Below are 14,513 nucleotides of genomic sequence, written 5' to 3'. Positions count from 1 at the left end.
CCGGCTCCAGGCACCAGCTTATCAAGCAGGTGCTTGGGGCAGCCCTTTCAGGTATTCAGTGACAATTTGGCGGAGGGTCCCTCACTCCCGTTCGGAGCAAAGGACCTCCCGCTGAAGTGCCGCAGATTGCGATCACGGCTTTTTTTTTTTTTTTTTTTTGGGGGGGGGGGGCTGCTTGAGGCAGCAAAACTCCTGGAGCCAGCCCTGTCTGTGGCTACAATAAAGTGTCGGTTGGCATCTTAAACAATTGATTTTTCCTTTGCTCCAGTAAGACTCCTGTTAAAACAAGTTCTGACCACTAATATTTGCACCCATTTGGTTGAAGAGAAGGGATCATTATAGTAGAGGTATCCTATATAGCAGTAACACTTCTCAGTAAAATAGTTAAAGATTAATCAGTCTTATCCTTAGTCATTTGCACTGCACATTAGATCAATGTATTATTAAAATGGCAAAAGGCTTTCTAACCATCTTCATTGTACCTACCATACAGGGGGAAAAGTGAGAAGAGACACACAAACACTTTTCAGCACCAGCAAGTGAAAGTCTCACAAGAATATTAGCTACATAAACCAACCAACCAACCAACCTTAAAGTACATATTTTATTGGTCATAGAACCTGCCTGGAATTATAACAGTACAGAATTCAGTGTGACTGGCTTATATGCCTTCATCAGGGAAAGTTGTTCCAGCAGCTGCGTCCAGGTCCAGGGCTGCAACTTGCATTGCTGCAGTAAGTTAATGTTTCAATGATACTTCCTCCAACGATCATGCTCTGCATCATTTAAATTAAAACAAGTCAGTATGCTGAAGTCATAGAAACCATTTTTAGTACTTAGGTATTTAAAGTACAGTCTAAGATTGCACTACACAGTAGGCAGTTCTTGACTACTGTTGGGCAATAAAAGTAGCAAGATAATCTTTGTTCACCGCAAGTACTATTTTGTAAATTATTTAATTCCTAAATATTACCAGACAGCTAATTCATCTTCACAACTTCTGACAGGCAAGTATTATACCCATTTTCCACACAGGTTAAAATTATTGAGTGAAGGTCACAAAACAGCAGAGGCAGGGGTAGACTAACTCCTTATTCCTAGTCCCATGCTCAATCTGTTAGTATGGGTCTCGTCAGGGTTTCTCAGCTATATCAATAACAAAGTTAAGCATTCACTCTCACTTTGCTTCCTCTTCCAGGAACAGTTTTTGAAATAATCCCCCCACCCAATAGTTTTAGACTATACTAGTGTGCTCAACCATACAAAACAAGGTTTTACTTACTCAAGTGCTCATAGTTCCAAACGTAGCTGACAACAACATAACCAAAAAGCACCATAGCGATACCACCGATGCCCCCTTTCTTCACATTGATGTACTTATTTAAGTATCTGTCATAACCTAAATAGGAGAGTTATTTTCTTAAGTTCAGTGGCACTTATACCCTGTACACAGTTATAACTCAAAAATCATTTTGTACAGCTACTTACTGCACCCCTTTTAACAGCAATTCAGATGAGAAAAAAAAAAGAATCTCTGGAGATCATAGATACTATTTTCTAAACATACTAATGCAGTGGTTCTCAACCTATTTATCGAGGGCTGCATTCAATACTACCTGTATGGCCCTGGGGATGTCACATGGGCCACATCTGTGTGCTGACTGGGCCACAGGTTGAGAACCACTGTACTAATGAAACAAGTCTACCAGAAGACAACTCTCATGTTAAGAAAAATAGGATTAGTATTAGCATTAGACTCGTGTATGGAAAGGAATAAGATTGATCCAGTATCTTGTTTCAAGCCAGACACTACTGTGACTTCTATGAGATCAAAGTTGTTTCTCCAGTTATCCAATTTTTTGAAAGAACTATATTCTCTGTCTACCCAACTACTACTGGTCAAGAATACGTGTGTTTAAAGATATCTGAAGATGTATATGGCACCTAAACTGAAGTTACAACAGAAGTACCGTATTTAAAAATTGTTTAGTCTTTAGGGTTTTTGCAAAATTGTTACTGAATTTTATTAGTCTCTGTATTATGTTAATCTCTACCAAAAGCTTGTTTCTTTCCAAACCACCATCAACTAAAATTACACATTTTATTTCCTTCTTGTGATATGAAAAAAGTACTGATTGTTTATTTTAAGCAAATAAATTCAGGTCCCACACACTAATTTTAAGGAATAAGCAGGCCATTTTACTGATTTAAAACTTTTAAAAGATCTATTTATCTATATGTAAACCAAAAGCATATTAAACCTCTGAACAGGCTGACAAAGCAACCTTAATGAATTCACACATATTCATAAGAACAGAACAATATACTATAGAAGGCAACATTTCTGTGCCTGCTTTAGGAACATAAGAACTGCCATATTGAATCACATCAGTGGGCCATCTAGTCTGATATTCTGTCTGCATCAATGGCCAGTACCAGCTGCTTCAGAAGCAGCACCAGGCAATTATGGGATAACCTATCCTCAAGGAAAACTTTCTGCCTAGCCCCTGCAATAGTCATAGGTTGGCTTATGCTCTAAAGTTTCTTCCTCACAGGAAGGATAGTGACAGTATATTTAAATATGTGCACGGTGCTGGTCAGTGTCAGTAGAGGAGATACTCCCCCTCCTTAATGAGGGGCAGCATTCCCCACTGAGGATAGGTCTACACTTGCGGTGGCGTGCAGGGTACAGAAGCTGCACACCCAGCTAGCACAGGTATAAACAACAACATAGACAATGAGGGACAGCTTTGGCAAGTAGGGTCAAGTACCCTATGTGCCTGAACGCTAGGGTATATGCCCTATGTGGCTCTCTACAAGTCCAAGCAGTGCCTCCCACGGCTACAGTTATTTTTACCAGTTTAGCATGCCGCTGCCATAGTGAAACTCCAGCAGCAGGGAAAGGCAGGAGCTGCCAGAGCCTTTCCTTACTGCATCCCCATTGCAGGAACTTTTCATTGCCATGTGTATCTACATACTGCAGCGAGTGTGGATGCAGGCTGTTTTTCACTGTGATGGGTAGACAAGGTCTAAGTCTGAGAGGATGGGTGGGGCAAATACGACCTAGTCCTCTCCAGCAAAGCCAGATATGGCCAGTTAGGCCCAGATCCTGCAGTTGGCTTTAAGCAGGATCTGAAAATGTGTGCAAGGTTAGGATATGTGGAAGGGATGTAGAGGGCAGGGCAGCTCCACATCTGTCCTTGCCATCAGTAGTACGTGGCATTACCCTTTACCAAGGCTACCTGCTTTACCCCTGCCAGCTCATGGGAGAGACTCACCTCTTCGCACAGCCCCAATCAGCCCGGAGGGGGTGAAATCCCGCGTTGCGATCCAGCTGGGCACCTGGCCCAGCTTCACGTCCAGGAGCCTGGTGTCTTTGAGGGGAACTGAGACACAGAGAAAGCCCGGTCACTGCCCGTCTGTCTGGGCGGAGCTGCAGCACAGGGACCCGGGCAGCCCCCCCGCCCGGGGACAGGCACGGAGAGAATCACATGGGACGGGAGGGGATCCGAGAGCTGAGCAAGGCCCTCCGGGGGGATGGGCGGGGATCCCGGGGGTACGGGGTGGGCAGGACGGGGCACGCTGCGGAGGCCGGGCTAGGGCCAGAGGTGCCCCACAGCCCGCAGGACCTGGACCGTGGGCTGGGCGGACGCAAGGTGCCGCAGTCTCCGGTCACCTTGGAGCCCCCGGGGCCGCACTCACCGGGCCGGTCCGCCATCTTGCAGCTGCACGGGGTGTCGGTGCGCAAGACAGGAAGACGAGCTGAGAGTGGCGCTGAGACTCACGGGAGGAAGGGCTCCTAAACCGGAAGTGAGGCAGCCATTGCCGGCGTGGGCGGGGCGCCATGATAGGGAGGGCGGGGTTGGCTGGCTCCGAGCCACGTGCGAGCAGGCCCACCCCTTCGTGTGAACAGACCACCCACGTGTCCCGTGCAAGGAGATACACCCTCGTGTGAACAGACCATCCACATGTCACATGCAAGGAGACACCCCCTTGTGAACAGACCACCCGTGTGTCACGTGCAAGGAGACACCCCCTTGTGAACAGACCACCCGCGTGTCACGTGCAAGGAGACACCCCCTCATGTGAACAGACCATCTGCGTGTCACCTCCCCTCTCAGGGCCCTGCACGCCACACACTGGGGCCACCACAGGGTGATCTTTATTTTATGCCTGACACTCAGCAGTTGTGCGCAGGCACCGTTTGGACTTTTCCCTTTTCCCCGCCCGGGGTTGAGTCTGTGTGGGAACGGCTCCATTTTGCATTCAGGGTTGTCATCCCCATCCCAGGACTCAATGCCTTGTATCGAACTGACAACACTTTTCATGAAAATATCATGACCTAGGGATGCAAGATGAGGAAATCGTGTGAAAACATAGTGACTTGTGGTGACATATAACATCTTTGACCTGTGACCAAGCAGTATCACGCTGCATCAGAATGTCTTCACTGTGCATCTGTACATCATCTTGCAGAGAGGCAGCAACCAGGGCCGGCGTTAGGAGGTGCGGGGCTCAATCTGAACAGTTTCGATGGGGCCCCGGCAGGGATGACTAAAAAAAAAAATAGAAAAACAAGTAAAAAAACGCGTGGGGCTTGTACTCACCGGGCGGTGCTCCAAGTCTTTGGCGGCACGTCGGTGGCAGGTCCTTCACTCACTCCAGGTCCCACTGAAGTGCCGCTGAAGACCCAGAGCGAGCGAAGGACCTGCCGCCGAAGTGCTGCTGAAGACTCGGAGCGCCGCTAGGTGAGTAAAAATTAAAAAGGCGCCTCTAGCCAGGGGAGGGATTCTCACTGGGCGCGGGGCCCTCTTAGGCATGAGGCCCGATTTGGGGGAATTGGTGGAATAGGCCTAAAGCCAGCCCTGGCAGCAACTGCAGCATGAGGACTTCAGTGCGGAACTGATGCAATGCAATGATTTTTGTATGCAAATAAGATCAAATCAGATGCAATATCGCCTAGCATCTCAAGGCAAAGACATAGAAACATAGGAATTGCCAGGCTGGATCAGACCCAAGGTCCATTCTAGTCCAATGCCTTGCCGCTGATAGCAGCCAATACCAGATGCTTCAGTGGAAGATGTAAGAAACCTGCACTAGGCAGATGTGGGAAACTATCCCCCACGTTAAGGGCTTGTCTACACTTACCAGGGGATCTATGAGCGATGCATCAGCGGTTGATTTAGTGAGTCTAGTGAAGACTCACTAAATCAACTGCAGATTGCTCACCTGTCGACCCCTGTACTCCACCAGATCGAGAAGAGTAGGGGGAGTCGATGGGAGAGCATCTCCCATTGACATCGCGTAGTGTGGACTCCGTGGTCAGTAGATGAAAGCTACATCAATTTGAGTTATGCTATTCACGTAACTCAAATTGCATAGCTTAGATCGAATTTCCCCTGTGGTGTAGACAAGGCCTAAGTCTCATCGTCATGGAACCTAACAGAGAACAGCTTAATACATGAGATTTAATATCCCTTCCAAAATTTGTTATCAAATATGATAACAAAACCTCAATTTTATGAATAACTGGTTATATGAAATTTTTTTCTCGTGGGAAAAAAACAGTAATCACATAATGAAAGAGATGCTGATGAAGACCAAGTCAACATCCCTTAACATTCCAATGCCTTCAGTGCATTGGAAATCACTTTGCAGTCTTTTGAAGGACAAAAAGAAAACAATGCAGTGCACTGTGCTGCAACTTGTGCACCGTATCTTCTGTAATTTTGAGATGTTCTATTTTATTAATGTTTTGATCCTCCCTTAGTTTGTAAAATAAGGGGTCTACTATAACTCTGGATATTCTTGTTAACTATATAAAGGTCCAGACCCTTTTAGAATCTTGTTAAGTTTTTGTCTTCAATTATTTCCTGTAGCAATGAATCCTTTATCATGTTAGAACATCTTGTTCATGAAAACATCACATAGCAATGCATCATCATCACTTCATGTCTGGCCATCATCAAGTCACATGAGTGTTCCCAGGGAACAATGCAGTGTGAGGACACTGAATCCGAATGACATCATGAAAACATCACATGGGTTAGACCAGTGGTTCTCAACCTATTTACCGTCGTGGACTGCATATATGTTATGTGGGCTGCATCCACACAATATATATACTACCTGTGTGGCCCAGAGCTGTGTGCTGATTGGGCTGCAAGTGGCCTACGGGTTGAGAATCACTGGGTTAGACCATTGTCCTGTCACGGGAGAATGTTACTCCACGTCCAAATGGCAGTGCCACATGATGAAGTTACATGATATTGTTGTCACATCACATCAGAACTTTGCAGTGTAATAATGTTTCACAACCTTCCAAAAAGTTATTTGGGGTTTGCTAAGGTCCTGCAAGTGACATTTCCAGGATGTGGGATCAGTGCAACAAAAAGAGGATGGTCTTCGCACTGTCAGCTCAGATGATATCAGGAGTCTAAGGGCTGGAGAGTGAAACACCCGTAGAATTCTTTTACCATTTCGAAGATACTAGAGAGTTGGAGAGGATTGATCTTTTTTTCTAGCTATGTTCCTCCAGTGTTTCTTAATGTTTCTGAAGCTGAGAACCCACTACTTCCTTCCTCACTCAAAACAGTGTGAATCTAAAATATGTTAATTTTATTGCTGGAATGAGCCCATCACTGCAGAACCCCCAAACTATTTCTGGGCCCTTTCTGGGGTCATGGATTTTGGTTTGTAATTAGCATCTGCCTCTATGCTCCTACTCCTCTTCTTTCTGTTCCCCACACATCTGTTCTCTTGCCACATCCCCCTTCTGTCTCAGGACTGTATCTTACAGTGTGGTCTCCAATGCAGTGTATGCTCTGCTGTGAAATTACTTATAGGATGAGGGGGTGAGTTAGGCCACTAGCTTTTCCTATACTAGTGATTATGTGTCAAGTGAAAAAATGAATCACGTGGTCCCATCTTAGTCCCTTTGGGGCTTTTTTTTACATGTCAGAACCATCCTGCCCTTCAGCACCACAGCGAAAGTGGCCATGGACTAGTTAGTACAGCAGTAGCTGTAACTAAGAATTGCTGTGCTGTTGCATAGGCAGAAGCGTGTAAGGATAGTTGGCATATTACCTGCAGGAGCTGTGCCTTGCTGTGATGAGTGCTATTTCCTCATTTCCATAACTACTAACAGAACATCCAGATTTGTTTCATGTTTAATTTTCTTTGCCCATGAGTCACTATTGGGGTCCCTGAGCATGTGTGGGCTGGGCAGCAAGGAGATCTCTTTATGCAGAGGGGAGGGAGAGATTCTGAAAAAACTAGATAGGATTAAATGAATGATCATTTTAACAAGTAGAAAACCCCAGCAGGTGTCAGCCTTGCTTAGCAGAACTGTTCATTTAGAAATAATCTCTACATTAGCCCGACCTCTAGAGGTTTTAAAACAACATAATTCAAACTCTTGAAATAAGCATTTGGTTTTCTATGAAAGCAAAATGATACAATAGGAAACAGAGACTAGCCGTCCACCGGTGCCTTTGGAGTGCCAGGGAAGGCCCAAGCTTTGCTACCCCTTATTCTGGTAATACTATTCTACAGTTTAATAGACTTTATCCTCAGGTGTTCTACATGTTCAGCTCATATTTTGCCATAATCAGTTTCTTAACTTAGAAGGATGCTCTCTCCCTTAAATAAGAAAAAGGATGGAATAAATTAATGCCAGTTATTTTCTTTTACTTATTAGTAGGAACCAGTATTAGGAAAATGTAATGTGCTCAGTCAGTTAAAGGAATTATTCCTCCTCAATTCTCTGTTAAATGAGTTAAAAATCCTTCTAGTTTCATATTATTATTGCACTTACTGGAAATGGTTTTTTTATTGCAAAACTGGCCCCTGGCGAACTCTCATATGGCCTTTTTCTTGTATTGCTAGAGTCTATAGGCTCAGTCCTGCTTCCTTTCCTGAGGTATGTAGTCCTGTTGTCTGAAATGGGACTATGCATGTGAGCAAGGATAATGTGCAGGGGGAAAATCTGTAAGGTCAGGTTCCTGTTCTCAGGCAGTTCCTTTCCTGTGGAAAAGTGCCTGGTACTGTGCAAAGAAGATAATGTCAGGCTGGTGGAAGTTAGGGGTGGAATTGAAATCAGCTTTTCTTTTTTTAAATCTCCAGTACAGGTTCACATAGACAGCAGTGATCTAACCCCTGACAAGAACTGTCCACCTTCTTTAAAAGTAAGAGTAGCGATAGAAGCTGTTTAGGCCCAGAACCTTAAAGGTGTTTAGGTTCTTAACTTCCATGGAAATCAGTCAGAGTTAGGTGCCTAAATAGGTTTTGAGGAGCTGAGTTTTAGTTTTTATACAACCTCAGCCCTGAGCGGAGCACAGTATTTAACTGATGTAAATATGTGCAGTGGTTCTGTGACATGTAATAGCTCACTGAAGTGCTGCCCTGAGGCTTTCACTCATTTCTCCAGGGCCTCCTAAATGGTGGGAAGTTACTTCACAAGTAATCACATGGAAACGCCAGGGATTTCATCTTTCAAATAAATAGAGCGTTCTGTAAAAGAATTCAGTGAATGCTATGGACATCTTTCTTTTTATATAGCATCTTTGATTCACATTATTACAGTGTGCTTCATTGGGGAAGCCAATTGTAAGCTAAAGAGTAATGACAGAGGCGGATTATGGTTTTGTAAGGCCCTGGGCCAGGGCAAGTGGGGGCCCCTCCTGACTCCTTCCGCCTGCAGTCCGCTCCTGCTGGGGAAATGAGGTCAAGGCGCGGGGGCTTCCCCTGCCCGGTGCTCCTACCAGGGAGTGGGAGAAGCGCCACAGGAGTGCTGGGTGGGCAGAGAAGATCAGGGCATGGCAGCACCCATTTTTCCAGGGCCCCGGAATTGTCTGGGGCCCCTGGGCATGGGCCTCATTGGCCCAGTGGCTAATCTGCCACTGAGTAAAGAGAGGTTTTATAGCCAGATGAATGAGAAGTAGCTTAAAAATAATGTGTGTGCAGTGCCTAGCACAAAGGAGTCCTGGTCCTATGTGCTATGGTAAAACAAATAATAATAACTTCCCTTATGCCTCGTAAAATATTTTGAGATTCTTGGATGATGAGAGCTACAGAATATTATTATTTAATATTATTATTGTATTACTGATGTAGCAGAATGTTTGCATAAATCAAACCAATCCAAACTGCAAAGGGTCCACACACTTAGCTTTTATCATACAGTAATGATACTTTGCATTCCTGTAGCTCCTTCCCTCTGAGGTCCTCAAAGCACTTCACAAACATTAATGAATTAAGGTAGGTAAGGGATATATCAGGACCCTTCTATCCATTCCTATAATGCAGCAGTTTAGCAACACATAGCAGCACTGCTTAGCAATAAGGACAGGAAGTAAAGAAGGCTACCACAGCTAATTGAAACTGCAGAGAGAATTCAAGCAGGCAGATTGCAATTATCTATATTGGAATTTGGTCAGAACACAAGGATTAATTTCCTATGCTAACAAAAAGTACTATGGGATCTTCAATGGCCATGGTGATCAGACCCTCAGTTTTACATCACATCCAGAAGACTGTCCCCCCCACCTAACACCTTAATGTAGTATTGGTTTACCAATGACTAGAGGGGAGGGTACCGCTTAACGAATTGCTAGCACAACTCCCTAGAACAGGAAGATGTTACTTGCAGGTCTCCTAGCCAAGTAGTGGTGCAACCCAATCCTACTTATCTTTTGAGATCTTGTGGCAACCACAGCAGATGATAGCTTGGCTGCAGGCATGGTGTTAAGTTTGGTGCACACAGGGCATGCAAAACATAGCAGCAGCCAGTGCAATCTGCACTTCGCTATCATTAATGTTTCCTTAGAGTTACTGCCCTGGCAAGCCCTCATATCCTGAGGCCTCTTCCTCTTCTCTCTTTTGGTCTGAGGCTCTTTGCCAGTTGGAGTTTTCCCCAAGATGAAAAGGAGGAAGAGGAAAATGACAGCTGCAGAGACATTGGCTGTCTGGGTTGGGAAGGTAAAGAGGAGGCCTGAGACATGATCTGTTAAGACAGAGATGAAGCAAGAGGGGAGGTTGAGACATTTTAGAAAAAGACTGGCCAAGCAGTCTCCTATCTCATAAGCACTTGCTGCTTCTCCATATTTGTTATGAAGTACAGTGGCTAGAGTAGCACAAGGCCTTTCTTCTGAAGACTTGGAGCTGGTGGGTGATGTTTTCGGGTTATGAGAAAGCTGAGCAGAGCTGAAAACTGGGGCTAGGTTCCACAAGTGGGCATGCAGCTGCAGAACCTGAACCTGATGCAGATAGACTTTCTGATTTTTCCAAGTTGGCTTTAGATTTGTAAGGTGCTCAGATATCACAGTGTTGGGCATGGTATAAGAACCTAGCTAGGTTATCTGAGAGTGGATTGCAATATCATTATCTTAGCTTTGTTATTTACCAATCTTGACCATTAAATTATCTGGCCCTGGTGACCACGCAACAAATGATAGATGAAATTCAGTGTTGCTAAATGCAAAATAATGCATATTGGAAAACACAACCCCAACTATACGTATAAAATGGTGGGATCTAAATTAGCTGTTACCACTCAAGAAAGAGATCGTAGAGTCATTGTGGATAGTTCTCTGAAAACATCCACTCAACGTACAGCAGCCATCAAAAAAGCTAACAATGTCAGGGGCTATAAGGAAAGGGATTGATAAAAAGACAATAAATATCATAATGCCACTATATAAAGCCATGGTATGCTCACACCGTGAATACTGCATGCAGTTCTGGTTGCCTCATCTCAACAAAGATATATTAGAAATGGTAAAAGTACAGAGCAGGACAACAGAAATGCTTAAGGGTATGGAAGAGCTTCCATGTGAGGAGAGATTGAAAAGACTGGGAGTATTCATCTGGGAAAAGAGATGACTAAAAGGGGATATGATAGAGGTCTATAAAATCATGAACAGTGTGGAGAAATTGAATAAGGAAGTGTTATTTATTCCTTCACATAACACAAGAACCAGGGCTCACCCAATGAAATTAATAGGCAGCAAGTTTAAAAACAAATAAAAGGAAGTACTTCTTCACACAACATACAGTCAACCTGTGGAACTCATTGCCAGAGGATGTTGTAAAGGCCAAAACTGGGTTAAAAAAATTAGATAAGTTAATGGAGGATAGGTCCATCCATGGACCTAGGGATGGTCAGGGGTGCAAACCCTATTCTCTGGGTGTCCCTAAGCCTCGTACTGCCAGATGCTTGGATTGGACAACAGGGGATGCATCACTTGATAATACTCTGTTCTGTTCATTCCCTTTGAAGTATCTGGCATTGGACGCTGTTGGAAGACAGGATACTGGGCTAGATGGATCATTGTTTCTGACTCAGTATGGCCATTCTTATGGCCCTGTTTTAACTAAGGTGTGGAAAATTGACTCCTGTGATGGATCTAGATAGGCATGACAGTGGATCAATCCCCTATGAACTGATTGAACAGTAGTTCACAGGACAGTTGACAACTAAGAGGTGCCCTTGTTCCTTGCTTGTGAATATATCTCATTTCAGATTTCTGTACATATAACATTTTCTCGGATGCCAGCCTAAGGGACAATTATACATTAATAGCTACTTCTTTCAGAAGCAGCCAGCCCTGCTCTTGAGAAACGGCTATTTTCAGGCAGCCTTGTTTCTGCGGAGCTGCTATTTTTAGTGACTTCTATTTCTGAGGGGAAGAAAGCGATGTCTTTATCTCTAAACCATGGCCCAGACCCATTGGCTGTCTCACATTTTTCAATAAATGTTTCCTCTTTACATCTCAGTAGCCTAGGGAAAGTGGCTCTCCAGCCATTACACAAAGCAACGATCCAAGCAAGGTCTAACTAGGCAGACAAAGGACTTGTGGGAGTTGGTCTGTGCAATTGTACCATTGATTCCTTTTCTATTAACAGGGAAATGTAACAGTTCCCTCCTGGAAAATGCAGGACTTTTGGATGCCTCATTTGGAAGTCCAATCTGCTATCTGGTTTCAACATCCCAAGAGTAATGATTAATCCTGTGCTTCAGTTTTTTGGGAATCATTCAGTCTGTAGGTGTGGTAAAATGCGTTGCACATGTGTGATGGGTCTCATTCACAGTGGGGGCATTGCCCTGCGGCCGGGTCTGGGAATTAGTTCTTGCCCCTCTGGAACCCTTTCTCATCAATTGCTTGCCCTGTTCCCCCATCTCTCTGTGTGACTCAGGCTGCTCCCTCTTTGTGAGTTGTCCCTCTAGGCTAGTCACTATTTAATCCTCTCTTTCCAGAGTATCAGAGTCCCCAGAGACAAACTGTCTGCATGCTGTGTCAGGCAGTCTTCCGATCAAAGTGCAGGTCCAGTACCTCTTTCCGAGTGGCTGGTACGGGAACCCAGATCCACCCACTACTCTGACCTCCAGCCCAGGAATCCTATGCTTAGCAACAGTCTACTCAATCTCCAGCCTTGTTGCTGTTTCCTTGGGCTCCTTTCTACCTCATTTCTCTATTTCCTGCCCCACTGTGGGTTTGCCAGCCCAAGCTTTCTCCACTCCCAGTGGCTTCTTCACCCCCTCAGCTTCTTTCCAAATGCTGTAATCCAGGGCAGGATCCCAGGGCTTACAGCCCCCATAAAACTCCTCCTCATCCCTAGCCGGCTCCCTTTTTCCCTCAGCAAGGACTGCAGAGCTCCCCCCTGCTAACCCCTCTTGTGCTCAACTTCCTGATTTTGTACAAGCCCATGTGCCTCTGCCCAGCAGGGCTTCACCTTCAATTAGGCTTTATCAGGCCCTGACTCTCCTTCAGGTGCAGCCTATACAGTTAATTGGCCCTTTTTAACCTGCTCAGGCCTTGGCAATGACATCGTGTAAATGATTCAAGGCAACAAATATCCCAGATTTATGGTCATTAACCTATTGCACATAGACATCTGGCTGAGATTGGAACTCAGAATCTGCAGCTCTAAGGTAGTTTCCTCTCTATGGTAGATAAAAGAGGCTCCATGAGTGCAGAAGAAGCTGGATCTCACTAATATGATCCTGATCCTATTGAAGTTAATGGAAGTTTGTCATTGACTTAAATGGGTGGACTGGTCCAGCACGATGCAGTATTGTCTTGTGCCACCACCCTCAAAGTGCTATATGAGGGATGAGTTTATAGTAATATACCAGGAATACTTCTTTCTTATTAGCAGAACTAGCTCTAAACTGGCGGCCAGATATGAGAGTGAAGCAACTCTTGTCCGGGAGAAGAAGTGCTAAGCTTGTCTCAGCTGGAAGTAGCTAGTTTTATAGCTTGTGACTGCTCCTGAACACTTCAGGCAGACTGCAACAGCAGTGTGGCTGAATGTAGCCGCTTTGGGTGACAGCAGCATCAGTGGAGAACTAGACCATAAAAGAACCTGTGGAGCTGCTCTTTTAGTTCACAGGCTAGATGCCAGGCATTCTGGAGGCAAAACGAGCAAGTTTGAAGTCCTTGGCCTCCTCTGGATATTGTGCCTATGGGAATCACTACAGATTGGTGCCCAACCAGTTGGTGAACATCAGATACTCTGTCTCCTGCTGGAGGCCATAGCTAGAGAAGGAAGTATGTGCTGATTTGTGGTGCCTAGGCAACACCGCCCTCTCTCAGAGAATAAGAGAATTGATCATAATACTGAGCTAGCAGAGTTTGTCCTTTAAGTGGCCTGAAAGAGGACAGACTTTGAGGCTGCTCTTGTCCTGAGTTCAAATCTGTTGCATTCTTTCAATGTCGCTTTTTATACAGTTCAGCCACACAACCCAGCCAGCTGATCTTTTTCTTCCTCCAGTGTACTGTCCCTTCCCAGAGTTTGACAAGGGTTTCATGGAGATTTAGATGCTGCCATTCAGAGCAAGACAGTAAGTCAGTCCCATTTGCTCTACAGTCACAGCCGGCATCTCATTCACTCTGGACTTGTTACTATTTACAGTTATTGTTGGCAGGACAAGAAGATCAGTTCTACCGGAGCTGGATTTTCTGCTTGTAGTGGGATGCTCCTGATTTTAAGAGAACTGAACCAAAATATAACTATAAATCATCATTCCACTGGAAAACTGCTCCATGGCCTCCTAAGCAGTGAGAATCATCCCCTCTGGCTGCATGGAGATGTGAACAAGAAGCTCTACCCAAGTATCTAACACACGCTGGTTACCACTGGCACTGCTAGGGTGACCAGATGTCCTGATTTTATAGGGACAATCCCGATTTGGGGAGCTTTTTCTTATATAAGCACCTATTATCCCCCATCCCGTCCCGATTTTTTACACTTGCTATCTGGTCATCCTAGGCACTGCTGATGCATCAGAGTTATGCTTCCTCATCAGCATAAGAGTTTTCATAGCAAGACAAAAGGCAGAACAAATCCCCAGCAAATCCCATAAAGGGAGATGGCTGGAAGAGGTTTCCTTAGCACACAGGAATGATATAGGGAGGGAAGTCTCTTTTCTTCCGGAATTATTGCTGAATATATTGAGGTTTCATGCTATCATAAAGCCCCACTAATCAGGGTGTAATGGGGAAGGCGCTTGT

At 44.9% G+C, this 14,513-nt stretch overlaps 1 protein-coding gene across 1 annotated transcript; it reads right to left on the bottom strand.

Moving 5' to 3' along the window:
- Positions 1-586: 586 nt before the first annotated feature.
- Positions 587-3,791, bottom strand: ATP5MF (ATP synthase membrane subunit f). The gene is made up of 4 exons (XM_050966613.1): positions 3,703-3,791; positions 3,279-3,386; positions 1,283-1,399; positions 587-776 (listed from the first exon to the last, which is right to left on the bottom strand). Exons 1-4 carry the CDS (start codon positions 3,716-3,718, stop codon positions 748-750), a joined length of 270 nt encoding a protein of 89 aa, XP_050822570.1. The 5' UTR covers positions 3,719-3,791; the 3' UTR covers positions 587-747.
- Positions 3,792-14,513: the final 10,722 nt, after the last annotated feature.

This window comes from Gopherus flavomarginatus, chromosome 9 (assembly GCF_025201925.1).
Source record: "Gopherus flavomarginatus isolate rGopFla2 chromosome 9, rGopFla2.mat.asm, whole genome shotgun sequence".
NCBI classification, from domain to species: domain Eukaryota; kingdom Metazoa; phylum Chordata; order Testudines; family Testudinidae; genus Gopherus; species Gopherus flavomarginatus.
The sequence above is the reverse complement of the archived record's forward strand: the minus strand, read 5'-3'. Positions and strand labels throughout refer to the sequence as shown.

What these genes read in the sequence shown, in the direction of transcription:
- ATP5MF (XM_050966613.1), bottom strand. An exon ending in GATTGGGGCTGTGCGAAGAG is followed by an intron (nt 1,400 to 3,278) that starts GTGAGTCTCTCC and finishes TCTCCTATTTAG; the next exon opens with GTTATGACAGATACTTAAAT. An exon ending in TTGGAACTATGAGCACTTGA is followed by an intron (nt 777 to 1,282) that starts GTAAGTAAAACC and finishes TAAATGATGCAG; the next exon opens with AGCATGATCGTTGGAGGAAG.